Source organism: Salarias fasciatus, chromosome 7 (assembly GCF_902148845.1).
Source record: "Salarias fasciatus chromosome 7, fSalaFa1.1, whole genome shotgun sequence".
Lineage (NCBI taxonomy): Eukaryota > Metazoa > Chordata > Actinopteri > Blenniiformes > Blenniidae > Salarias > Salarias fasciatus.
Window position 1 is genome coordinate 4,473,387 of NC_043751.1, and position 27,978 is coordinate 4,501,364.

General features: G+C 48.7%; 1 protein-coding gene and 1 pseudogene across 3 annotated transcripts in view; one reads left to right on the top strand and one right to left on the bottom strand.

The window, feature by feature from the left end:
* The first annotated feature begins 3,322 nt into the window (after positions 1-3,322).
* LOC115391518 (creatine kinase, testis isozyme-like) lies at positions 3,323-27,882 on the top strand (annotated as a pseudogene).
* Positions 13,320-27,978, bottom strand: part of peak1 (pseudopodium-enriched atypical kinase 1) — a 104,348-nt gene continuing 89,689 nt past the window's right edge. For all 3 annotated transcript variants that reach the window (XM_030096611.1, XM_030096612.1, XM_030096614.1), the window contains 3 exons: positions 25,450-25,685; positions 19,069-19,874; positions 13,320-16,604 (listed from right to left, as the gene is read on the bottom strand). In XM_030096611.1, coding sequence (XP_029952471.1) covers positions 15,252-16,604; positions 19,069-19,874; positions 25,450-25,685 — 2,395 coding nt within the window. In that variant the 3' untranslated portion in view covers positions 13,320-15,251. The remainder of the gene's footprint in view (positions 16,605-19,068; positions 19,875-25,449; positions 25,686-27,978) is intronic.

Genomic DNA, 27,978 nt, shown 5'->3' on the forward strand with positions numbered 1-27,978 from the left:
ATTTTCCATCAATATTGTTGTTTTTTTTCTACACAGTAGTGAACAGTTTTCATATATTGGGGTGCAGTAGACGTAAACTTTGTGTATCAAACCAAAAAGATTAAAATAAATAGCGGTATAATAATTATTTGCCTTGTTTTATTGGATTAGCACAACGCCTGCGTCTATGCCAAGTGGAAGTGATTGATGGTGACATTTGTGGAAGATCAGCAATCTGGTCCAAGATGGCCTGCAGCAGATGGTCACCGTCGATGAGAGCCACTTCAGACATGTCGAGGTGAGGATCTTCAGCCCGTCTCCACAGGGTCGCTCCGCTCCGGCCTTTTTAGATCCCAAAACCAAAGTGTGCAATAAGGACCTGACGACCTCTGGCTTTTAGTGTGTGAATTCATTACAGCAAGACGTTTCCCTGACACAGAATTCTGGTCCTTGAGTCCCTGGTCTACCCGAAAGTAGCGTCCAGCAGGCAAAAAGGCGATGTCTGAACTGTGTGTATTTATGATTCCTCGCTCGCAGGCGGGGTTCTCAAGCTGTGGTTCCTGGTAGTTTTCCATGGTCCGCCCAGTCATGCCATTCTCACTCTGACTGGGTCAGTCAGTCCCAGCTTCTGCATCTCAGGCTCCGGCATTCCGTCCTTGGCTTCCCCAGGTGTTACCTGCAAGACTCCCCGGGACTTTGTTTGCTTTTCTCAGGGTTATGATTAGAGTTTACCAAACTCTACACAAGCAAGGGTATATGCGTTCATATTATGGCACTTTTACCCTGGAATATCATGCAAGCAAGCAAGCATTAGGATAAGAATATTACCAACTAGAAATTGGCACTCAGAGAGCGCAGACCTCCGCCACGCCGGTCAAATCAGTCACCAACAACAATAAGAACACCAGATATAATCACACAACATTGTGATCGGGGTGTGATCGGAGCGGAGCGCTGCGGCGTGCGGTGCCTCTCTCTGTCGCCCTCTCTCCCTGTGTGTGTGTGTGTGTGTGTTTATCTGAAAAGGAAAACCGAAAAGCAACATAATTTATGTTATTTTACTTCATTTTAATTTGAAAATTGACCGGATTCTCTCGTATTTTCCGTTCCTGACTTCCTGTGTGGTGCGATCTGCTCTGTCCAGCTTTACAACTGGCGGTCCACGGCGCGAGCCGCTCCGCACGCGGCGCTGTCCCGCGCCTCCTGTATGAACCGTCAGATAGGTTAACAGGGGCGCCGATCTGACAGTCGGTGCGCGGGGCTTCCCACTTCAGCGTCGGAAGCGGCGCGTCCTGTGTGAACCAGGCGTTTGTCGGCGGGCCTGCCCAACCATGTGAAAGACTCCCTATCTCTCAATGATAAAGAATCCTTTAAAAAATTCCTGGATCCAGACAGTGATCCGGATCATCACCAAAAATTAATGGATTCTAAGTTAGCCCAAGACCCACCTTTCCACAAAGTTTCATTGCAATCCGTCCATTACTTTTTCCGTGATCTTGCTAACAAACCAACCAACCAACCAACCAACCAACAAACCGACGTGATTACATAACCTCCTGGCGGAGGTAATAAAAATAATTCCCACAGACACAAAAGGAAGGCAAGCAGCAGACACTAACAATTGACACTATTTACAAATTACCACTGAGTGACAGATTATTTATTTTGCTTACAGAAGAATAATTCAAGCTTTTCTTAGTTTCCTCTCTGTAGCTGTCCTTTCAGTTGTCCCAGGACTTCAGGCGTTCCTCTCCAGCTGTCCTCCGTTTGTTTGCTGATTTTGTCCAGCTTAGCATCCACGCTGTTGTGTCCCGTTTCTATTTTAGCCGCTTTAGCTTGTAGCTCTTTCACCCCGCGGGGATGCTCATCCTTGCTAATTAACTCGGCCGGGAGCTCCCCCTACAGTCGCTGATGCCTACAGTCTCTTCCATGCCCATTCACTCATCAAAAATCTGATCAGTTTTGAGCTTCACATCCTGGTCTTTGTCTCAGTCAGCCATCCTTTGCTCTGTAGCTTCGTCTTTGTCGAGCTGCAGATTCAGATACTGAAATCCTCCTTGGAGCGCAGAGTTTTGCTCTCGGTCTGCTTCTCCCTCTGCTGTCACAACTCTCTGATTGTTGACAAAGCACTGACATTTCTGGATCTCGTTGCTCTTTTCTTCAGCTTTGTGGCAGAAAAGAGAGCTGTCATGACCAAAAGCAGCTCCCTAATTTTTATCTGGAAAGTATTTACAACCAGGTTTTTAATAGTAGCAGGATCTTGTTCTAACTGCTTTATTCGCCGGTTGAGGGATATTTCAATTTCAGCACTCAGAGTTTTACAGCTTGATGAACTTACTGATCAATAACAGATTTGAAAACATCTATTTTTCTCTTGAAGTTACCTTTACAGCCACTTCCTCATACATCTAAGCAGTCTTTGCTGCTATGCTGGGACTCCTGTAGTAGCTGATGGGACAGCATATTATTAATGCTCTCAGAGTTTAGGCTTTTCAGATGCATCTCTTCGGCCTTGCACTCCCCCTGCAGGGTCAGGGTTAACATGTGGGCCGCTTATTATATACGTATGCATAAATCTAACTAAAAGCTGACCTGACAGTGTCCAGATTGATCTCAATGCGATGCAGTCAGCAAATGGCAAGCGACTTTGTATTTTTCACTGAGTTTTTTGCGAACAAGAAAAGATACTCGTGATTAACAATCTAAAAATGAGTGCTCATGTTTACAAGAGTCACCATGACAAGTCAGTGAAATATAAAATTCATCAAGACTTACCCTGATGTTTCTGACAGGACATTTCTTACTTACTGCACCTTTAGATAGATAGATAGATAGATAGATAGATAGATAGATAGATAGATAGATAGATAGATAGATAGACTTTATTGTCTGTCTCAAGTGGTGACAGAAATTCTTCTTAGGCTCCAACAATAACACATATAAACATACTGAGATGGAAGCTTCGCAGGTGAAACATCTCAAGAGGTGTTAAAAGAAACAGCAGCTGATAAAAATAAATATGTAGTTCTCAGTGTCTTATTTTATTTTGATCAGGGTGGTCAATGCAAGATCTTTACGGCCAGCATAGTTTAATTCAGCAGGAGACACAGGTCTGCTGTTGCCATGGTAACCGAGCCATGGTAACCGAGCACCTCAGACAAGCTCTGGGTCTGATGACATCATCATACACCAAAGGCCAGCAGATCTCATCAGGAAAGAATTCCACACACTTTGAAAATGGAGAGAAGCGAGCTGCACGCCACAGTTAGCAGAAGAAAAACTTGATTACTAATAGAATGAATCCTCGGCTAAGACAAAAAAACCCAAAAACATTTATATTTGCCCCCACCTCCAGCATTAACAGCCCTAAAATCCAACAACAGCAGCGAGCAGCCATACCTTTTGGGAACACGCACAACCAGCTGAAGCTGGAATTCACCGCGGAGCAGGAGTATCCGGACCTCAGCAAGCAAAACAACCACATGGCCAAGGTCCTGACGGCCGACATGTACGCTCGGCTGCGGGACAAGCAGACCCCCAGTGGATTCACCCTGGATGATGTCATCCAGACATCGGGCCACCCCTTCATCATGACGGTGGGCTGCGTGGCCGGTGACGAGGAGACGTACGAGGTCTTCAAGGAGCTGCTGGACCCCGTGATCGAGGACAGACACGGAGGATACAAACCGTCCGACAAGCACAAGACCGACCTGAACGCAGAAAACCTGCAGGGAGGAGACGACCTAGACCCCAGCTACGTCCTGAGCTCCAGGATCCGAACAGGACGCAGCATCCACGGCTTCTGCCTGCCGCCACACTGCAGCCGGGGGGAGCCTGTCCATTGAGTACAGACCCTTCATGTGGGTCTGGAGTTCCTTCAGCTGCTACAACACGTCCAGGAATCATGAGGTGCTGTACTGTCCATAAAAAAACCCCACCAGATCTCCTGCGACAAGGTTTCTCTGCAATCCAGTCCAACTCTGCAGTTCAGATCTGCGGCTTGAAACTCTCCAGGTCCCGGGACAAGTCCTTCGTGTGGGTCTGGAGCTCCTTCAGCTGCTTCTTCATCTCCTCCGGCTGCTGCTCCATGGCATGTCTGGACTTCTCCAGCTCGTGGACGTTCTTGCCCATGTTGTCCTTGGGAGACAGCAGGTCCTTCTTCTTTTCGGCACGCACGTTGTTGTTGCGAACCAGTTTGTCCTTCATGTGGGCCTCGGCCTCCGCCCAGTCGCGCTCCGCTGCTTAGCAGGCTGAAATGTTCTTCTGATCCATCAGCATCTGGTTTAACTTCTTCTGCTTCTTTTCCAGGTTGGAGTCGATCTGCAGCAGGTGGTCCTGGTTCACCAGGATGTTGTTCAGCTCCTGCTGCTGCTCGTTGTTCTGGCGCTCCATCTGGACCTGGGAACCCTTCACTCGCTGGGAGCTGCTGCACTTGGCCGCTAGCTCCACGTTCATCCAGCAGGCCCGCAGCATGGACTTCTTGAGCCGGTTGCTGGTCAGCTCCACGCTGCACTGCTCCTCCTCCAGCAGGGCGACGCGAGCCTCCAGCCGCCGCCTCTCCTCCACGGCCTGAGCGTTCTTGGCTCCCTGGTCATTGATCTTGTCCTGCAGCCCATCCTGTTCCTGCTGGGCCTGCCTCCCTCTGCTGCAACCGAGTGCTCTGAGACTGCTCCTGACGCATCTCCTCCTGGAGCAGCTCCTGAGCGTCCTGATAGCGACCCTCAGTGTGCTTGGCTGACTTTGTGACCATGTCCATAAACTCCAGGTCTTCTCTGGACAGAATGACTTGTTTCTCCACAGCAGATTCTGGAAAGTCCATCTCTGATTGATGTTGCCACAGCTCGTCCAGGTTCACAACGGACACACAGTTTACAGTTACTGGTTGCTCACAGTGATCAGCCTCTCCACTGTTTCCTGTCAGTGGTCCGTTCACCGTCCAGCCCAGCACCGTCCTTATTGCGTAAGGTCCATTATTTTCACTGTGGATGACTTCCTGTGGTTCCATGGCTCGTGGAACATTTGTCCCAATCAGCAGGTCAATTCCAGACTCGATCTGTGGTAAGGAGAGGTGTTTCAAATATGGCCACTTTGTCAGATCTTCATTGGTGGGTATGTTCATTCTGTGCGCTGGCATTGACAGCTGTGTGAACGCTTCAGGCAGATCGATGAAGGTGGCATGTCGAAGTCCTGCCACCTCCAGTTCCGGCACGATGAAAGTGTTCACCACCTTCTCTTGCCCCATGGTCCTGAGCCTGGCGGTTTTGTGTCCTTGTCCACAGACAGGGCTGGCCTCTCCACTTCCTTCACAGCTGTAGCGAAGCTGGCTCCCTTGAAGTTGGAGCCTGGACGAGCTGTGGCAACATCAATCAGAGATGGACTTTCCAGAATCTGCTGTGGAGAAACAAGTCATTCTGTCCAGAGAAGACCTGGAGTTTATGGACATGGTCACAAAGTCAGCCAAGCACACTGAGGGTCGCTATCAGGACGCTCAGGAGCTGCTCCAGGAGGAGATGCGTCAGGAGCGGTCTCAGAGCACTCGGTTGCGGCAGAGGGAGGCAGACCCAGCAGGAACAGGATGGGCTGCAGGACAAGATCAACGACCAGGGAGCCAAGAACGCTCAGGCCGTGGAGGAGAGGCGGCGGCTGGAGGCTCGCGTCGCCCTGCTGGAGGAGGAGCAGTGCAGCGTGGAGCTGACCAGCAACCGGCTCAAGAAGTCCATGCTGCGGGCCTGCTGGATGAACGTGGAGCTAGCGGCCAAGTGCAGCAGCTCCCAGCGAGTGAAGGGTTCCCAGGTCCAGATGGAGCGCCAGAACAACGAGCAGCAGCAGGAGCTGAACAACATCCTGGTGAACCAGGACCACCTGCTGCAGATCGACTCCAACCTGGAGAAGAAGCAGAAGAAGTTAAACCAGATGCTGATGGATCAGAAGAACATCTCAGCCTGCTAAGCAGCGGAGCGCGACTGGGCGGAGGCCGAGGCCCACATGAAGGACAAACTGGTTCGCAACAACAATGTGCGTGCCGAAAAGAAGAAGGACCTGCTGTCTCCCAAGGACAACATGGGCAAGAACGTCCACGAGCTGGAGAAGTCCAGACATGCCATGGAGCAGCAGCCGGAGGAGATGAAGAAGCAGCTGAAGGAGCTCCAGACCCACACGAAGGATTTGTCCCGGGACCTGGAGAGTTTCAAGCCACAGATCTGAACTGCAGAGTTGGACTGGATTGCAGAGAAACCTTGTCGCAGGAGATCTGGTGGGGTTTTTTTATGGACAGTACAGCACCTCATGATTCCTGGATGTGTTGTAGCAGCTGAAGGAACTCCAGACCCACATGAAGGATCTGTACCGGGACCTGGACAGCTGCTGCTGGCCTCAGGGATGGCCCGCGGCGGGCCCGACGCCTGCGGCATCTGGCACAACGACAACAAGACCTTCCTGGTGTGGGTGAACGAGGAGGACCACCTGCGAGTCATCTCCATGCAGGAAGGAGGCAACATGAGGGAAGTGTTCACCCGCTTCTGCACCGGGCTCACCAAGATCGAGAGCCTGTTCAAGGAGCGAGGCCACGCCTTCATGTGGAACGAGCACCTGGGATTCGTCCTCACCTGCCCTTCCAACCTGGGCACCGGGCTGCGTGCCGGCGTCCACGTCAAGCTGCCCAACATGAGCAAACACGCAGACTTCGAGGACGTGCTGAAGAAGCTGTGCCTGCAGAAGTGAGGAACTGGGGGCGTGGACACGGCCGCCGTGGGCGGAGTCTTCGACATCTCCAACGCTGACCGTCTGGGCTTCTCCGAGGTGGAGCTGGTGCAGATGGTGGTGGACGGCGTCAAGCTGCTGGTGGAGATGGAGAAGAGGCTGGAGAAGGGCCAGTCCATCGACGACCTGATGCCCGCCCCAAAGTAAATCCTCCAATTGGACGACCACGCCCCCTCCTCACCCCCCCACCCCCCCCCCCCCCCCCCCCCACCCCCACCCCCCCCACACCCCAACCCTACCCCCCCACCACCACCACCAAAAGAGTGACTACGGAAAGGACTGAGTAGAAAGGAATGTCTGGGACAGGACCAGAAACAAAAGAGCTAAAAGACACTGTGGACAGGACCAGAAACTCAAGGACTAAAGCAGGAGTCTCCAGACTGGTCCAGAAAGGGCCGGTGTGGCTGATGGTTGTTGTTCAACCAAGCAGGAGCACATCAGATTCTGCCCATGTCCTCAAGAGTCCACCTGTAGACTTGGTGAAATAGGTGGACTCCACCTATTTCACCAAGTCTACAGGTGGACTCAATTCTACAGGTGACTCAATTCTTTCTGGACCAGTTTGGAGACTCCTGGGCTAAAGGGACACTCTGGACAGGACCAGAAACTAAAGGGCTAAACTAGCCCTTTCGTTTCTGGTCCCGTCCAGAGTGTCTGTTTAGCTGCTAAATGGACACTCTGGACGGGACCAGAAACTAAAGGACTAAAGGGACACTAAGGACGGAACCAGACACTAAAGAGCTAAAGGGACACTGTGGACGGAACCAGAAACTAAAGGGCTAAAGGGACACTAAGGACGGAACCAGAAACTAAAGGGCTAAAGGGACACTATGGTGGGGAGCAGAAACTAAAGAACTAAAGGGACACTGTGGACGGGACAACAGGCAGACGGTCAGAGACAGACAGACGGGAATGAAAAAAAAGTGGCGGCTGGTGCAGTTCTCTCCATTGGGGGGGTTCCATTTGAATGAATTCAAGAGTTTTTAAAACATTTTCAATAAAATTTAAGATAGATGCGAAGTCAGAAATTGTAGTCATAGAATTTCTTTCAAACAAACCTAATTTACAGCCACAGAACAACCCTAAAACAACCAAGAACACCTCATTGCTCTTTTCTTCAGCTTTGTGGCAGAAAAGAGAGCTGTCATGACCAAGAACCTCTCTGGAAGACTCCATCTGAGCATTCTCGTGTCTCGGAGTGGAGACCTTTCTGAGCTCGTCATTTAAACTCTAAAACTCTTGTTGAAGGTCGGCTTTCTGGTGGCAGATCTCTTGTATCTCTATTTTGAGCTCTTTGTGTTTCTGGACAAGAGGAGATGCCTCTTTGTACTGCTCTGTGAAGGCTCGTATTTGGACCTGGAGCCTCCTATTCTCCTCCAAATTCCTGCACTTTTTCTGCTCCAGGATTGAAAACTGAATTTTCATTTGCCTCTCTTCTTTTAGTTTTCCCTTCAACTCCTGAAGCCGCCGCTGGAGCTCTTTGTTCATTTCCTTTAAGTCTCGGGTTGCCTTCTGCTCATTCATACGTTTTTCTTCCAAGTTATCCGTCTTGGAGAGTTTCAGCCAGGGGTCTTTAGCGGTCTTCTTCAGTGCCTTATTCTCTTGGCTCAGAGTTATATTCTCTGTTGTTGTGAAAGTTAGGATACATAGATATGTTTTGTACCCTAATCTTGATAAATCTAATAAAATTTCAAGAAGGTTGACCCCATATAATGAGAAATAAAATAATGTTTGCACCACCTGAGCCAAAAGTAAACACCTCCCACAGTAAACTGTCAGAAGTTTAATTCAGTACAGTATAAAGTCGTGATTAAATGGCCCCCCAGTAGTTATCGTCCATTTATCGCCATCGAGGTGAACTGCTCAATATATCGTGATATTGATTTGAGGCCATATCGCCCAGCTCTAGTCCGTATCATTATGTTGAGAAGAAGTGAGGACATAACACTTGCTGATGTGTTGAACACTTTCAGGCTGTAGTAAGTGAGTAAATGAAGTGGATCAAGGACCCCAGGCCGTGTTTAAGTTATAAAACACACAGCGTTCTTCCTGCTCCAGAGCCAAATGGATCGGAGGTGCGCTGCTTCAGCCTTCCCGAGTTTCCTCTGTTTAGCTGCAAAACAATAGATTTTACTGGCTGATCGAACTTCAGGGGTGAAGAATATTTCTATTTCGTTATAATCCTATTGTATTGACATTTTAACAATAGTTTGAGTCTGATCAGGGGTCACCAACACGGTGCCCAAGGACCACATAAGTCTCTCGCAGGCCTGTTCTAAAAATAGCACAACTCACTAAAACTACTTGTTGTCTTGTTGATTTTTTTTTTTCAAATCACACTTGTATTTATGTAGATTTAAAAATTACAGTATCTTAAAAATATGTTCATTATAAATGAACTTTAGATCAGTTTAGGTGGCGTCCGTGGACAGTAGCAGCACAGCGCAGCTGTTGGGTTTCATCCGGATGGTGTTTGAAGATTTCTCCTCATGACTCCCGTTGTGACAATCCTGAACATCCGCTCCAAAGCGAAACAGCACGGGGTTTTCAGGGTGCTGTCGGTGCTATTACGCAACCGGTGCGGGAGGGAGGGGGTAATCCGGGGTGAGCTGTAATCCAGGGACACCCTCCAAACTTTCATTTATTCTCTGGTCTTCATTTCCTCCGCCGCTGGGTTAAACGATGCATACTGTGTGTTTACTTTGTGTTTGCCATTTTCATGCATCAAATACGTCAGATTGTAGTGAAGTTAGTGTGCAGTTGCTTGAAGCGGACAGCAGCGGGCGCTGTGTTTGTGCGCATGCGCACGTCATGGCTCACCTGAAACACCTTTCCTACTATTCAGATTTAAAATTCTGTCAATTAATACATATGTTCACTAGTTTTTACCTGAAACAAACAGTAGTGATGGAGAGTCCGTTCATCTTTGAAGTCCCTTCGTGTAAATCAGTCCTGTGAATAAGATTGTTGTGATTTCTTTCTACATGTTGATAATGAGTGAGAATCGAAAGGGTCTTCATGTATTAGGTTATGTTTGAGCTGCAGTATTAATAGAGTATTGCTCCATATTAACAAACAAACAGTTAAGAATGAAACCTAAAAACATGAACGATTAGCAATTTGAATAAAACCTCAGTATTAACGTGCAGATGAACCTCTGATCTGGACTGAAATGGATAAACACTCCCAGATGATTCGACTGAAAGCAGACTGACTCCTTCATGTACACGGAGAACAGGACTGGATGTTCTGCTCAGAGCTACGAGTCGCATCCTGACCCTGAAGAGTGAAAACTCTCACTGTGGCTGTTTTCAGTTTATCTCAGACGCCTCCTGTCTCATTTCTCCATTTTTGTCAACACATTTTTTTTTTTTAAGACGCAGCCAACTGTCACTAAAACACCGAACTGAAGCTGGCCGCTCAAAGTTGCACGCCCAGTATCCTGCATTTTTTGTGTAGTGTGTTCAGAGTCCAGACTCTGGGTCTTTCTGTGTGAAGTTTGCATGTTCTCCATGTGCACAGGTTTCCTCCTCCAGTCTTCATCCTGAGGAGGTTCTAGAACAAGGATGTCTGGATCCACAAACAATAAATGACTTTTGGTAACTTTCTTTCAAGCTATTATTATTTCACACCCAGAGATTCATAGATTGAGACTTTGAGGTTTGAATCATGTAATCTGTCATTTCTGTCATTCTAAGTTTTAGTTCTGGAGCCAAACTTGTTCAGTCTTGATCCTTCACCGTAAACAAACCACAAAAAACACCTTCCAATCCCGGCACACCGGGCTCTGCTGCAGATCTGCTGAGAGCTGCTGGGGATGATTCAGTGTGAGGAAAGTGTGTGAGTGTCTGAGCCTTCACACCCCTGGTATCCAAACACTCATTATTCCTCCTCACAGCCAGGCCTCGCTCACAGAATTCAGACGGAGCATTTATTCAGGGGCTGCTGAAGGTCTGAAGTCAACAACGGCTGCTGTTGCTCCGCCTGGAAGGTACCTGATCGCAAGTCAAAAAGGGAAAAGAATCATTACTTTTAGTAATATATTACATAGACTGAATAAAATAACACAATAGTGGACAAGTATAAACGCAAAGGAGGATTTACTTCTGCTAAAATAAATGTTTTAATTAAAAAAATGCTGATGAAATGATATGAATTCGGATTTAATTGAAAAAATAAGTACAGAAACACACTACTTAATGAGGCATTCAAGGACCCCCTGTAGAGTAGGATTTATGAGTTAATGCAATTAATTCAGCTTCATTAAAGAAGATTAGCTTATATGATTCCTCACAGTGTGGAACATCCGTATCAAGCAGTAATTAAATCAACACCTAGAGGGAAACATCGAGTTTACTGAAGGTATGGAGCAGAACTCCCGGAACAAAGCAAAGCGCGAACAATAAAAATAGAGAGCGACTCAAAATCACAACTATAAAGTGTAATTACCACCATAAAACAGAGTTATTCTTCATTACATGACATTTTCTCTTAAAAAACCCTGGTGTCTGGATGTCACAGGGCACATCTGCTCCATATCAAACTGGTGGCCCGCGGACCACAGGCAGCCCGCTCCCCCTCAGTCTGAGGCCGGGAGCTCAGCGGCGTCACGGCCTCCAATGGGGGTCGGGGCCCATCGATTGGGAAGCACTGGTGTAAATATCAATTTATTTACTGTCAATAAAACATGAATCAAAGATGAAGGGAAGACACGGAAGCAAAACGTGGTTTGAGGGGAATGTTGGTTCTAAAGAGCAGAGTCATCCATCACCTCCGGATTTATTGGCTTTTTTCATGAAGTTTTCAGGAACAGAAAATGTCTGAGGCTTGAGTCGAGCAGCTGTGGAACCAAGCGTTCTGGACACCACAGCTTGAATAGTGTTCAGTTATGGAGGAAAACGTAAATCCCTGCACACGGGCCACGGCACACGAAAACCTGTGAGTGCTGTCAGGAGCAAAGAAAATTTCCCACACATTAAAAGGTTTTCTTAATAACATTTCTCTTATTGTATCATTTTCATCTGATGAGGAGACAGTGCTTTATTGAAATTTTTGAGGGAGCTGGAAGCGTCTGCGGCGAGACGGGAGGATCTGAGCCCAGACGGGATAATCTGGAAGAGTTCCATCAGCAGCAGCGTGAACACGTCTTTCTTGTTCCTCCTCCACAATTTGTGTAATCTGTTCACGGCTCTCACCACCGGAACTCACTGTGAACAGAGAAGGTTTAGGCAGCAGGAGAGCAGAGAGGAGCTCCGTCTCTGCTGCAGCGCCACCTGGTGGCAGACAGAGGAACTCCTGCTCCTCGCTGCCTGGATGAGAGGTTTTAAGTTTTCTGCTGTGGGATTTATGAAAGAGGCTTGAAGTTTGATGTCGGTTAATAAAAAGGAAGCACAGCGTGTGTGCTGTTAAAGTTTCACTGAGAAAAGAAAACTCGACCAGCGCGGCTGAAGAGCTGGAGAGGTTCTGGCTTCAGTCCCACAGCTCTGAAGAGACGCCGGAAACACCTCAGAGGCCGGAGGGCCCACGTTGCTTTGCTGAAATTAGGGATCTGGTCTCATGGAATTGAGTTCAGTCTGGCATGAAGCAAAGGTTTTGGCTTTAAAAACACATTGTATTTGGCGTATAAGGTGTATAATCCAGAATATTTCCAACTGCAGCTACAATAAAAGCAGATCAGACTTCATGTATCCAATCGACACATTCGAATACTTTGTCGTGTTGAACTTCACTGCTCTACTTGATTGTTAAAACAATCTCTTGTTGTATTTAAAGTGTTCAGTCTGTCGTCCTCATGTCAGTTTTCCCACCTCGTTGATAAAGTTCCAGCTCTCTGTGTTCCTGTCGTCTCGTCACTTCCTTCATGTTTCCTGTTTAATACAGCCTGGTGATGGAGAGTCTCTGTCCTGCTGATGATGAGACTTTATTCTGTTTATTTTTAACACACAGAACCTAAAAGAGACGTCGATCCCAGGAGCCAGACATGTAGAATCGATGATTTTTGAGTAAAGGGAATAAAGAAAACACATGGATGTAGGGTCAATATGTAATTGTGGTTCAGTACAGGAAGTAAAAATCAAACTTTAGGGTTGTATCTACAGTTCAATCGTTAGGATTTTTCTGACATTTTAGTTAAATTTGAGACGTGGAATCAAGTCCACCAGCCCCTGAACACAGCGAGCATTCACTCAAAGTTTATCTTGAGGTGACTGATTTATCAAAATAAACCAGTAAGATAACATCTGAGACCACCGGATGGCACTAGAAGGCCGCCACAACACCAACAAATAACTTCCATTACTACCAGCACAAAGAAACATCAGCAGAATTTAAAGCTGAGGGGTCAAAACACAGTTCCACCCAGGGGCCACAAGGCAGTAAATTCAGTTCTAATAATTAGTTTGAATGTTATAATAAAATATTTACGTTAAGTTTCACCTTCCATGTTTTTCCATAAACAACCATGCAGGCGTCGACCCCGACTCCAGAGCTCTCCTGCTGCTTTGGAAACTTGTAGCTAAAAAAAAAAAAAAAAAAAAAAAACCAACAAAATGAAACACACAACAGCAGCAGCAGTGACACAAACCCACAAGAGGAATGTATAAAAACATATATTTTATTGTTCTGTTATTGATGGTTAACTCGATCGACACTAACTGGCTGCAGGCTCGGAGACGGACTGTACACCTGTTTGGTAAACCTCCAACAGCTTCGGCTCCGGGGTCGAAAAAAACCAACAAACAGAACAAAAAGACCGAGCGGAGAGAGAAAAGTGTAACGCGCCTCAGTCCGAGTTGCTGCAGAGCCTCCAGCTCATCCTTCAGCCAAAGTGGTTCTTCTCCTAAGCAGGAACATTTTTACAGGAGGGATAAAAATACTGTACACGTCGTTTATGTGATAATACCGAGAAGATCCTGTGGTGGAGGACAGTGATGACGACTCACCTTCTCTCTTCTCCCCTGAAACATGCCGGGGCGAAGGGAGTCAAGCAAATGAATACATGATGCGTCGACTCTACACGCAGAAACAGAGGTGCTCCGTAAGTGACAAAATAGTGTGTGGATTAAAATAGATAAAGGTTATATTTATATATTTATACTATATATACTATATAAAGGCTTAAAATCTCTGGATACGGGAGCAGCCACCAGTGCCGCCCCACACACTCACACACTCACACACACTCGCCTCAGTACACAAATCCTTTAGAAACAACAAACTCACACCTGCTTTGTGCCGTTCTCACTCTGTGGACCATCACGCCTCCCGGACCCCGAGCGCCCCCCCCCCTCAGCGACAGGCTGAGCCGATGCAGTTTGTGGCGATGAACAGGTAAATGCAGCCTCTCGTCGACACGGAGCAGAGATTTCTACACTTCATGCTTACTTCAGTCCTATGAAACACCCGCGGTGCTGAAATAAGAGCCAACGCACGTCTGACTGACGCGTGAAAGGCCGCTTGTTGATCGAGGCAAACAAAAAGTCCAGATGTGACGAAGTCCTGTAAAAAGCGTTGCTTGGGGAGCGGCGGGAGGAGCTGAAGCCAGCCTCCGCGGTTCTGCTCGTATTTTCTGCTTTTGTTGCACAAACACACACAAATGTGAAGCGAAGTGGTTGAAACAGAAGGAGTTGTGGATCAGATCAGGTCCGGGAAAACTTTTACATTCTACATAAACAAAGTGACCCCCCCCCCCCCCCCCCCCCCCGGAAATCAGGCCCACAGCTCGCCTCGGCCCCCACCCCCGGTCTCCTCCAGTCCTCCCAACCCAATGTGCAAACGCAGAACCGTTCTCCAACGACTTGACAAAAAACAAACAATAAAGACAGAAGAACTTTTTTGATGCAGTCCGTAGAATCCACCGAGGAGGCTCAGTCCACTCGGCTCCGCCTCCACGAAATCCGCTTATGTGCCACAAAACGGTGAGAGTTCGATACTGATCGGGCTCGGACGCTTCGTCTCAAAGGTTTTCATTGCACGCATGTAGAGGAAGACGAGCTCCACGTCGGTCGCCGACTTAAACAAAGCTCCACGCAGGTGGTCAGCTTCATTCTGCTCTGTCCAATAAAAAGAGAAATCTGACGTTAATAATTCCACCTCCTGTGTCATCGTGTAGCGCCGCTGTGTGGCTCTCTGAATTCGAACTTCACGACATGCATCACTTTTTAAATGACCATCTGTGGCAGATCTTTGGCTTCAATGGTGAAAATTTACTGGTGACTGTAGTTTTAGAAGAGTGACCCTGTTCAGATTTGATTTCCCTTCATTTAAAAGGCCGCGTTTCATTTCTGATTTCAAACTCGACAGATTTGAAGAATAAAGTTAAAACATAAAAACTGATAATAAGTTAAATATCAGGGAGGAACTCCACTCATTGATGAAGCAACGCCGGGCGTCCAGACAGCGAATCTTCAAATGTCTGATTGTAACTTTTGCAGTGAGCAACGTCTGCGTCGGGGGAGCCTCAGAGGCAGCGGCGGCGGCGGCGGCGGCCACGGTAACAGTCGGGCACGGGGAGCTCAGAGCGGCTGGGATTGAGTCAAGTGGTAGGCGTGCGGCAGGTGTGTCTGGCCGTGTGAGACGTGGTTCTGGTTGTGAGGCGGCGCCGGCGCCGGCGGCCGCTGCGGCTGCTGCAGGATGTGGACCACCCGGCCCAGCGTGTCGGTGGTGGCGAACGCCAGGTACTGGCAGCACAGCCAGTCCTCCAGGCTCACGCCGCACGCCGCGTCCAGCGAGCGCTCGGCGAACTTGATCATCATCAGCGTCCGCTTCAGGTCCAGCCAGTTCTGCAGCGTGGCGTCGCGCTGGCCGGAGGCGGCGCCCCCCGCGGGGCCCGCGGCGCCGCCGCAGCCCAGCGCCTGGAACAGGTCCTCCCGCGGCCCCCACAGCAGGCACTGCAGGCAGGCCCGCGCCTCCGCCATGCGGATCCTCTCCGACGGGTTGACGGTGAGCAGCAGGCGCGCCAGCTGCTGCAGGCCCTGCGAGTACAGCGAGCGCACGGGCAGCGGCGGCAGGTCGGCCCACGTGTACTCGCGCTCCTTCAGCTCCGGCGTCTCCTCGAAGGGGTTGGGCCGGTGCAGCATCTCGTAGATCAGGATCCCCGTCTGGAACTCGTCGCACTTGCGGTACTGGGTGGCCGTGACGATCTCGGGCGCCAGCCTGGACTGGTCGCGCAGCGTGCCGGGGTCGGCCGCCATCAGGGCCGTCTTCTGCTTGGCCTGGGAGAAGTTACTGATGATGAGGCGGGCGGGGCAGGTGGCGTTGGCGGCGTTGGCGGCGGCGGCGGCCGCGGCGCCGGCGGCGTTGGGACCCGGGCCGCCGCTGTCGCCGTTGTTGTTGGGCTCCAGCGGGTCGGGGGCGCAGGCGCTGCCGGGGGGGCAGTGCACCAGCAGCAGGTTCTCCAGCCGCAGGTCGCAGTGCGTGACGTGGTACGGCTTCATGTGCTCCAGGCCGCAGCACAGCTGCAGCAGCAGCAGGCACACCTGCCGCTCGTACAGCTCCGGGCTCTGGCCGTGCCGCGACACGCCCTCCCTCACGAAGTCCGCCACCGTCTGGAACGGCACCTCCCGCGTGATGACCACCACCCGGCTCCTCAGGCGGCCGCCGGCCGGGGCCTCGTCCAGTTTGCCGTTAGCGTTCGCCGCCTTGGTGTCCTTCTCATCCTCCTTCAGAGCTCCTCCCTCCTCCTGCTCCGGCTCCTCGTCCCCCTCGTCCTCCTCCTCGTCCTCCTCCCACGGCAGCAGGCGGGCGGGGACGTCGGCCAGGAAGTGTCCGCAGTCCTGCTGGATGTTGAAGTGCAGCGCCAGACTCTGCCTCACGGCCAGGCTGTGGAAGAACTGCTGCTGGGTCTCCTTCACCTGGCTGCGGCAGATCTGCAGGACCAAACAGCAGGAAGTCAGACAAATCCTGTTTTACCACAGAACCATTCCTCTAACCCACAAAACCAGGATTCATCCATTCACTCATTCATTCTTTTTCAGATTTGACAAAACATTTTGCATCTTGTGTCAACACACTGCCGTGGCTGGAGCTGAGAGGAGTCCTTCATCTGCATAACAGAAGGATGTGATTCTGGTGGTTTTTGACTTGGCTTGCATGTTTTAGTCCAAAACAGTTGATTTTGTTTTTTTTTTGTAAAATATATATGATAGTGATCCATGAGGTGACGGTTATACTGCTAATTTTATAGTGCTCATCTCTCACATCGTCCTTTTCTCCCATGAAGACTTCATTTGTTTCAAAATGTGGGCGATTCAACTTGATGAAATCAAAGTAAAATTCTTCACAGTGGGAAAACGCTGTTTGACCTCCACAGGAGACGCTTTGAACAAACCGCTCCGCTCCGTGACAGCAGCTGTAAAACTCAGAGAGGAGATGAAAAACGTGGAGTTTCTTTGAAAAAGCGTTGTTTGCGCGGCGTGCTGCCGCTGGTGGTGTTAATGACACAGCGAGCTGTGAGGAGGCGGTCTCACACACACACACACACACACACACACACACACACACACACACACACACACACACACACACACACACGACAGCCTCCGTCTACACTCCGATCAGAGAGGTGAAGTCGAGCTGCTTCTCTCCACCAGCCGCAAAAACCACGACGTCTCGACACATCCTGAGAGACTCCTGCTTTAAAGGCGGTTTTCTCTTCAGGCTACTGTCCACGTTACTGATCTCTGCGGACATGAGCGACTCACGCTCGGGTTTCTGTGTGAAATACGTCTGAAAACATTCTGGAAGACGTCATAACATCTCAAACATTTTAAATAATGATGAATTCCTGCATTGCATAAGCGAGAAGTCTGCAGAAACGCTGCACCAAATCACTCAGGCAAGACTGGAATGGAAGAAATTTGGAAATAAGCTTCTAAATATTCAGTTTTTATCGCTGTAACCTGAAACCTTTTCAGCTGTTCGTTCTGACATTTCATGTACGGCGAGAGTTGCTGAAGAGTGAAGCTGCAGCTGGATTCCCTCACAGTGCTCCTCTTTAGCAATGTGCTCGGCGGTTCTGACACCCTGATCTAAAAACTTCTCCTCATCAGTTCAGGACACGTGTAAACGTTTTACCGTTTCCGTTTGTGTGCTGGAGCCCAAAGCTTCACTCCCCCAGGTGATTTCATTCATCGCTCCCTCTTTCAGGGGATAAAATATGTGGTATTTTAGCATCCTGTCAATCAGTCGAACCTCAGATAAGGATCAGAATGAGAAAATAAGAGGCATGGCGTCATCTCCCAGACATTTTAATGCTTCTGGTGAATTTGCCAAAGTCAGCATGTTTTCCAGCCTGCCCCCGCCTGTTCAAACATCCAGGAGTGACTCAGAGAATAGCTGCCACAGAAATGGTTGAAGCTCTTTGCACATTTTTACCCAGTGGATCCACATCAGACCACTGGAACGATCTACTGTACCAAGAGGAAGGACTGGCTGGCACTGAAGGAATTTAACATCCAACACCGAGTGGACAACAGAGGCTAGATTTCAGTCTTCAGCCCCGTCCCTTTGAGCTGCTCCCCACACGGGGTCAAGAATACGCCCGACATGCTGAAGGTGGATTATGAATAATTAGCCCTGCATTAAAAATATCACAGTGCGTTAACATCTCATCTGCATGCGGCCTGACTTCAGTGGAGAGGCGGGCCGAGGAGGCTCAGCTGGGCCGCGTTCAAGTGGCGAGCTGGGAAAAGTTTAATTGGGCAGTCCGGGTGTATTCGTGCTCGGCTGCCTCGGCAGCTCGTGCCAGCTTTATTTATGGATGAGCATCATAAAAAACACAAGAGCGGCTCTGGAGCCCGCCGCTAATATGCAGGCAAAGCCTTGAAGTGGCACAGAGCGCCGATAGTTTCATATCCCGTGCATAATGCAGCCTTCATCCATATCAGCTTTGTATTTAGCTTCACAGCTCCTCTGCTGTCTCTCCCACACACACACACACACACACACACACACACTCAAAACAAAACTGCTTCCCTCCTGCAATTACACAGAGGATTAAAAGTCCCAAACACATGCACGCACAGGTTCTTATTGCACAAGTTTGTGCCTGCCGGGCTCAAAGTTCCAATAGTTCACCTTCCTCCTCCTCAGTAGAGACGAAAGCACAGAGATTCTTCAACACAAACTAAACCCAAAGATTAGCAGGATACACCGTCAAATCTACGTACGACTGGAAAATCTCACAAACCCATGCATGTTCTACCCTGTTCTGACTCTAACGTTAAATGTAATGAATTGAACATAAACTGCAGATGAAGAAACTCGTCATAAACGCAGCGTGTTTCAGTCTTTTCAGAAATGATCTGATGAAGAGAAAACCCCGGGGCTCACCTTGATGGCGTAGTTGACCAGCGGGTCCTTGGCGTAGGAGGCGGTGTAGTACACGGCGTCCCCCGCCTCGCAGCAGGGCTTCCCGGTGGTCAGCCTGAAGTGGGACCAGCTGTCTGTGCCGAACCTCAGGTGGTCCTTCTGCCCGGCCATGAAGCGGTCCTCGCACTTGGCGGCCAGCTTCCGCAGCGTGTCGGTGTGGAGGCCGCGGATCCTGCCCACCACCTCGTCCCAGCTGTCCAGCCCCCTGTACAGAGCCGGTCTGTGGGGTTTGGCCGCCCCCCGGCTCGTCGTCCGACCCTTGCCGGCCAGAGACTCGGTGCTGGGGTAGACCCGCCGCTCCCGGCCCGCGGCGGCGCCGGGCGCCACGGCGGCGGGTTGGGGGAGCAGAGAAGACACGCTGTTGGCCAGGCGGCTCTTGTTGGCGGCGGCGGCGGCGGCCGACGGCCTCTCCAGAGAGTCCCCGCTCTCGTGCTCGGGCGCTCGGTGGTTCTCGGAGCTGAGGGAGGAGCTCTGGCTGGCCGTCTCCCAGGTGGAGTCCAGGTCGTACAGCGGGTTGGCCACGCTCAGGTTGGTGCCCCCCGGCTTGGCCTCGGCCCGGGGCCTGTGGCCGCCCTGCGCCGGCTCTTTGGCCCCCAGGTTTGGCTCGGTGCTCGAGCGAGGGACCACCTTCTTGGGGAGGGGTGGCGGCGTGGCTTTGGGCGGCGGCGGGTCGGCGAGGCAGTCCAGGTCGATGGAGGCCAGAGTGTCGTTGGACGCTTTGACGTTCCGGGGATGTTTCTGCGGGATCATGTTAGCTCGAGACTGACCTGCAACGAAACAACAGAGAGAGGAAGAAACAACAACAACAGGAGTGAATATTACAAGTGAAACTGCACCGTACGGTGACCAGTAAATGCACGTAGAGGTTTCTTGATTGCTGCCGAAAAAAGGTCAAGACAGGAATGTATGAAGCAACTTTTAACTTAAAGTTACATAAGCCGTGACTTCACACAAACAAAACAAAAGAAAGGAAATTAATTTAGTAGCTCCAAAAACAGAGCTTCCTCTTCTTTAATGAACAACATCAAGTCTAGAGAACACAAAACGTCACTTTCAGCATTCATTTATCTACCAAGTTTTCTATAATCTGAAACCGTCTGCAGTTTGGTGTGTGCAGCTGTGTGTCTGACAGACTGACTGCAGCAACACGTACTTGTTGTAGAGTGTTTTTGGGGCAATTAGACTGTTTTTCTGTGCAAGTTGAACCAAAGTGTCTGTCCAGAGTGAGTCTCTGCTTGTGCTGGGCTGAGTTTCACCATGTTGCAGAACAATCTGCAATATGATGCAAAGCTCACATTGTAAAGCTGTTCTTGGGGTTATTTCTGATTACCGTCTATCGTTTCTTCATACTGAGATACCACCTGCTGCTACAACAACAGCTTCCTGTAGAGGAAACGTATATAAATGCCACTCGTAGGATATAAGCTGCACTTATTTGTCAATGCACAGACGTAACTGCAGCGTTCTCCTCCTCCAGCAGCTGCTGTTCAAGAGCCCATCTGCGGCTCTGTTCCTCCAGCTCCGGGTTGTTGTGCTTTGTTTTCTCCGTCACAGTAACAGTTTCTCCGCTTTGCTCCAGTCCTTCACAACTTTCTCAGACACTCTGAGAGCGTTCTGCTGCGCCGTCTTCTATTTTCTCCTGCCTGTTTCATAATTTTTACTTAGTTTCTTCGTTTGTGCTTTGACAGTCAGTCAAATACAGTATTAAGTTTTTCTTGAGTGGTGCTATAGCAGCTTTCTGTTATGACATCCAGTGGTCACAAATCCTATGTTTTTATATATAAAAATCACTCTTGATATAATTTGGAGGCCTCATTGCGATTTAGTGCATAGACATTCCCTCTGATGGCCAGTGGACCTGTGCAGGTGCATCCTGCTCTCACCTCTAGTTGCAGGTTAGTCCCACAAACCGGACAGAAAAGTTGAAAAAAAAAAAAAAAAAAAAAAAAAAAAGCCTCCTCCACCTCCGGCGTCCCCTGAGCTGCTGGTTTTCTCTCTCCCGGCTGCAGCCCCCTGGCTCGGAGCCCCTCCTGAAGATGAGAGGCTGACACGAGGTGGTGCGCCTCGGCACGTGAGGGAGCCGGTGGCCCCCGAGGGGAGGAACAGCTGGGCTGGGCCTCGGCGGCGAGGCTTAAGGAGGCGGCGTGGAGAGCCGGTTTATCAGCGGCTCGACGTGACCTTCTTTCTCTGGGATGCTGGCGTGACGAAATCGGAGGGGTTCTGGGGGGGCGGGGTTGGGTTTGATTGGACTGGCTCTGGAGTCAGGGATCACCGAGGCGAGATGGGTCAGAGACAGACGCCTGACGGGAATGAACGGAGCGAAAAAGGAGGTCGCGACTTTGCATGACGGGAGCGAAACAGCTTGAGTGTTTCGACTAAGTGGGTGCACGAGGTCGCAGACGACCCCGCCGCTCGGCTCCGGCTCGCCGGGGAACAGCACAATTTCTTGGAAGATAGCACTGCCAGGCCGGTGGAAGATGATGACTTTCAAAGTCACCCCTTCTGCTGGATTACTTTCCCCGTCCCTGCGGTGCTAGCATGAGCCTGAACTGACCGTTTCACACACGGTTCAAACACCACTGATTACAAAGTCTTGTCGGGGGGAACTCGTCACGTGTGATTCACGCCGCCGCCGTCTTAACCCTGCAGGACAGGCCTTAAGACGGAGCAGCCAGGATGAAGTAAATGAGTCTCGCTAATCCTCTGGAACCAATATATTTTAATGTGTTGCTCCACCAATCTGTGGTAATCCAGCCGAGGAGGACGGCGTCCCCCTCGCCCGGCTGCGGCAACGTGGCGGCGATTTAAGTGAATTACATAAGATGAACAAACTCGCTCGGTGGCAAGCTGCGCCACTGATTAATCAAACTGTGTACGAGACCATTAGCGTGCCACCCGAGAGTCAAACAATCAGTTCACAATGGGACCAACAGGAAAAGGAGCAAGCTCAGGCCAAAATACGACTGAAGTTTGAGTCTGAAACCAGTCCAGATACACACATTAACACACATTTAGATTCATCAGGCCACATTTAAGTAAACCATTCCATTTGGTTTTAGGAGCTGAAGAAATTCCACATATGCACAGGGAGAACATGCAAACAAAACACAGAGAATCAATGAGTTTGGAATCAAAGGAGGCAAAAAGGAGCCCAAAAGAACTTAAACTGACTCCCACAATGGCAAGGTTACTTTATAAAAGAGTTTAAAAACAAAATGACTGCTGGTGTGGACACGTCTGTAAAAAAAATATTATGGTGATGATAATATTAAAATGTGTTTATACTGTTTTGTTGCTGTCCAAGATCCCAAAACACATCATCTTTGCAACGTACTGTATTTCATAAGTACATCAATACCACTATTAAAAGAAAATTCTAAATTCTAGAGACCGAATTTCACCAACACCAAGGAACTTGTTGCTGCAGCAGAATCTCACAGGTGCAACAAAACTGACGGGCACACCTCGGCAAGAGGAAGCGATGGCGAAGGATGAAGAGGATGAAGAGGATGAAGAGGATGAGAGGTGAAATCAGGGAAGTGGGAGGCTGGAGGTGGTCAAAGCGAGGAGGCAGCGGTTCAAAAGCAGGAAGAAATGAAGAAATAAAGACAGAAAGCAGGAAAGAGATGAGCCTACCTGGTCTCTGCCAACACCTCAAAGTTTTCAGTTAAACGCAGTGCAGAAGCGGCGGCGGCGGCGGCGCCGGCAGTGTGGGGAGGCAGAGAGAAAGGCGCCGCTCCGCTTTCATCGCTCCACGCTCCCACCAGAGCTGGAGATCTCTCAGAGAGCCAGCGAGTGAGCGCTCTGCCTCCTACTGCCCGACGCTGTGATTAAAACACGAGCGAACGCATACTGTATGATGAGGAGGGAGGAGGAGGAGGAGGAGGAGGAGGAGGAAGGGGGGACTTGTGTCTGAACAAAAGTGATTTCCCACAGAGAAGCACAGAACAAAATTAACGCGACACCTTCAAGACCACACGCCCCCTCCCAAAGTGAAGCGTTTGTAAAATCGGCTCATCGTGCAACAACCTGCAGGAAGCTTTTAACACAGAAACGCTGCAGAGCCCACACCAGCGTTTCATCAGTGATGAGCTCCATAACAGGAGGAAAAATCCCTGCAGGTGCACAGAGACGCTCCTCTCCACAAACTCACACTCGGGCTGCTGTTTCTCCTTTTCCCACACACACACGCACACACACACACGCAGAGCTTCGTTTCTGAAGCGCTCGGTAATACTTGACAGCCGTGCCTGCCTCTCACTCTGCCCCCCCCTCCTCGCTGCTGTGACAGCCCGGTCCGGATGGCGCTCGCCGTGTGAGCACGTCAGAGTCTTCAGCAGCTGAAGACGGACCAACATGTCCAACAGGCTCCGAAACAGAAGATCTGCTATGTTTTGATATATGAGTTGCTTTTTAATGTAAGCCTCATAACCAGTAAAACAAATAAGAAATTGTAGATCAGAAAACACGGTATAGTCATATACGGAATTAATTGTGTAGCGTGAACAGCATGAAGACATTTTGTTAAGCAGTCTTGTCTTGTTTTCACCAGCAATGACAACCCCCCTCTCAAATATATTTAAATGGCAGAACAGTAAAGGTTTTGTTTTCAAAGGTACAAGAGTTTTGTTTCAAAGATAAATGTGCACAACATCTTTCAAAGTTTTCAAGCACAGCTCAGCAATAGTGTTTCCTGTGTGTGAACGTACACTGCTCTCTTGAATGAAATGCAAATGTAGTGTTTGTTAGAAACAGTTTGTGCAAAAACGTCTTCCTGAAATGCCAGAGCCTGCATTTCCCTCTGAAGAAGTTACATAACGCTGGAATTCACAGTCCAGATAGCAAAGGGACTGCAGCAGGACTGTTGTGTAAGACCACTTTTCACCACAAGATGGTGTCATGAGTAAGACAAGCGTCGAGTCTGCAGGCTGAAATGCAAGTGAAGCGTTGAAACTAAGAATTCCCTTCAGTTTTCTACCGACCACCAATCCTTGGGGGGTAAAATGGAAACATTGAATGTTTTTTGATTGTTTTGTCCAGCTGAAAAAAGCTGAACCCTAACCAAGCGAACTGAACTTTGTTTCGAAAGGTGAAGACAGCTGTTCTGTTTTTTATCCGTGGTTCAAATCGAGTCGTCATCATACAGGAAACAAATCAGGTCCAGCAGTAACTCACAACGGATCCTTAGGTCAAAAAGAAGCAAGAATTGTGTTGAAATATAAATATAAATTGTGTTTATTCTTGAAATTGTAAAAGTATTTTAGCGTTTACTGGCCATCACCTTTAGTACGCTAGAATTTGAATAGAAACCACATTTTAGATGCTTTTTTAACCCTCAAACTCTAAACATAATACTTTAAAAAGAGCAGGCAGTTTTTTTTCGACACATATTATTAGAAAAAGATTCAATAAAGGCCATAAGTCAGCTTTCAGAGAACAAAAGGAATTCATGTGAGTGATCATCCATGTACAACACATTTCTTCATGTCAAATAAAATCAGTGAAAGTTTCAGGAACGAAAACAGGCGCAGTAACAGCAGACCAAACATTTCCCACTTCCAGCTCAAAAAAAAAAAGTAAAGTATATTTCAAGTTATTCTCGGCAGCAAGATGTGTGGAGGTTTTGAGCTCCAGCTGTTTTAACAGGGAATAAATTACGACTCGTCACATGAAGAAGGGTGCTGATGCTGGAGAAAAGTCGAATTAGCTACTGTGGAGGGAAGAAGCTGCTCCAAATAAAGAGCACTGAGCCGTGGCATCCATCTCTTTAAACTGAAGCTGCACGTCTGGAATACAGTACATGTTCACTGTACAGGACGCAGGATTTGATGTATTATAATAGGCTGCCAGACTGCAGGGGAGGCGTGGTGAGAAGTTTTTCAGGCAATGTGGAAAAGTTTATAAAGAAGCTGCCAGTTAAACAGAAACTCAAGCCAAACTGGGCTTCTAGCATTAGCACATCGGGCTAACGAGAAACCAAATCACAAAAAAACTATAGAGGTCAACTCTTTAAACCAGTTTTGATTCGATGTTCAATCACTAAATGTGATGCTGCAATATTGACTTATACTGTTTTTCTACCATACTGTGATCAATACATCTGCAGATTGGTGAAAAATATCACAAATAATTTGTAGTTTACATATTTAAATGTGTTTTGGTTCATGATTTTGATACAGAACTGAAATTTTGCTTGAGTTTCTCTGAATTTGTAATATTTGAGACAAAATGGCCAATTTTAGCAATGAAATGAACCGATATCCCTCGACATATCTTTGAAATATCTATATTACTTTACGCACATATTAAGATTTAGTGAAACACCAGTGTTTCTCTTCTTACCCATGTTGCTGTAGGTGGCGCTGCACTGGCTGGAGGCCGGAGAGTGGGAGTGATGGGAGTGGTTTCCGTCCTCCTCCGGCTCTCCCAGGCTGGCGCTGCCCTCGCTGGCCACGCGGTTGTTGGTGCGGCCGTCCTCGACCTCCCCGAACACCAGGCCCAGATTGATTCTGGCGGGCAGGGAGGCGTCGGCCGGCTGCTCCCGGCCTCTGGAGCCGCTGGCGCTGCCCGGAACCTGGCTGCACACAGGGAGGGGGAGAGGCACCCAGATATGAAGATGTAGGACACGCACATCATTTCCTTTTCGCTTCACTTCCTCCCTTCGACATCCTCTAATGTGGTCATGATGTGGGTTTTAGTTTATTACACCTGAGCAGGATGATAAACAAAGCTACTTTTGATAGAGCCTTTAATCTGTCATCCGTCATTTCATCAAAACAGGATATGAACAAAAACGTAAACAACAATGTTCATATCTGTCCAGTTCCTTTGTTTTGTTTTCCCCAGTCTCTCAAATCTGCATCTGCTCTGCTGTATCAGATTCATCTCTGAAGCGATGAACGGGAGATAGAGCAGCTGTAATCGTGGGGGCTTTTGAAGTGTTTTAAATGCAAGTGTGCATATGCCGCCTGAGGGGAAGAGAAGAAAAAAAAGAAAAGGGGTGAGAGGGCACAGCGAAGTGTGATAACATGTTTTGAAATGGCCTCCTGCGACCGAGGTGCCACAGTGATGTGGTGACAAGGTGGCAAATGAAAATGAGCTTCATTACTTAGTTGGTGTCATTTAACAAAGCTCCAGGCTCGAATGAAAAGACGTCCTGGAAAATAAGCAGCCAATATCGCCTTGTGAAAGTTACACGGCTAACATCTCAGAAGGACACAGAAGGCAAAAATCTCCTCTTTCCCATTTCAACAGGAGGCGAAGTCCCTGCAGGAGCCGGGCTGAGCCGTGCGTCAGGAGAAATGTGGGTCATGTCTTCTAGTTATCGCTGTGAGAGCTCAGATTGTCCAGAGCAGCTCCGATCGCAGCGCGAAAGCCCCGGGGACGCTGCGAGGAGACTCTGTGTACTCAATCTGGCATGAGCTGACAGGGGCGCGAGTCGCACGGGCGGTCTGCCACATGTGTGTCTTCAGTGGGAAGTGACAGCGCCACGGCTTTCCCCACGGGGCGTCGGAGTATCACCAGATCACCGCGTCGTCCCGTCTGACAAGTCTGCTGCTGGCAGGCAGACTTCATATTTTACAAGGTAATGTGACTGTCTGTGTAGTAAATGTACGCTTAATGAAGGAGTTAAATGGTGAAGACTGAACAGCACAAGCAGCTGGATTCATTATTATTGTAAAACTGTAAACTACTGCACTGGTGCGTACGTCCAGAACCCAGCATTTCAGATTACAGCACTCTGGAATCTGTTTTCTCTGTAGCAGTAATCTTTTATTTTCAATGCTCCAGTCCTCCAGACTTGTGGCGCATTACTTCACCTTTTTGTGACTGGCTAAGTTAATCAATATATTTTTCAATCAAGTCATAAAACCTAAAAAAGAATATATTACAAACTCCATCACTTCAATGGCAGCTGGGCTGAAACATTTTGGGTTCTTCTTACTTAAAATCGAAGCGGATGGAATTGATCACGTGGCCAAAACACGTGTACTTTGTACTCGGTGGCTTGTGTATCTTTCAGTGGGAGGAAGTGCCAAGACTTCACACATTGCAAGCAAAAATTCACAAACTCCACTTATTCCTTTATCATCATTATTTCCTGCTAAACCATGGTATGCAGGAAATATTACACGCAGGGAAATGAGCACAAAGATGCATAAACACTGAGGTTGAACCCAGCAGTTCCTCGTGAGAGGCGAAGGATGAGATAAAATTGAAATAAATCAAAAGAAACTGGCATGAAAAAAGGCCAATAACCAAAGAAAAATGTGTTTGAGGTCAACTCAAGTTTCAGTTCAGGTTCCAGTTGTAATTGAAAATGATGAGAAAAAAGTATGGCCTCTGCTGCAACCAGCCACCAGGAGGCAATCAACAACTCACTGGTTCCAACTGTGAGAAACCATCATATCTTTCTACACAGTTCATAAAGTCAGTGAATCATTCAAGCTACATGAAATATCCTGCTCGGTGTAAACATTGAAAGAGGAAGTATGAAATCCAGAAGTAGGCTGTTCCATAAACCCTCTGACAGAGTTTAACATTAACTTCAAACTCTTAAAAAAGCCACACTGCAACTGTGAGCGACCGTGTCTCTCCTTACCTGGGATCAGCTCACCTCAGAGTAAAGCAGACACTCCTGGTTATTGACCCTTGAACTGATTACAGTCTGAATGTGACCTGCCGGGATATTACAGCTTCAGGCCACCTGGGTTTGGGCCTCCCAGGCTGTGTGACGTTCTCGGCGACTGTTATTTATTGACCTCCACTGTGACGAGGCTGGACCTGCCAGCTGCTCTCCATTTCTGATACTGTTGTGGCAGCATGACACACTCTGCTGGCGCTCTCGTTCTAAGTTTATAATGCCTTCAC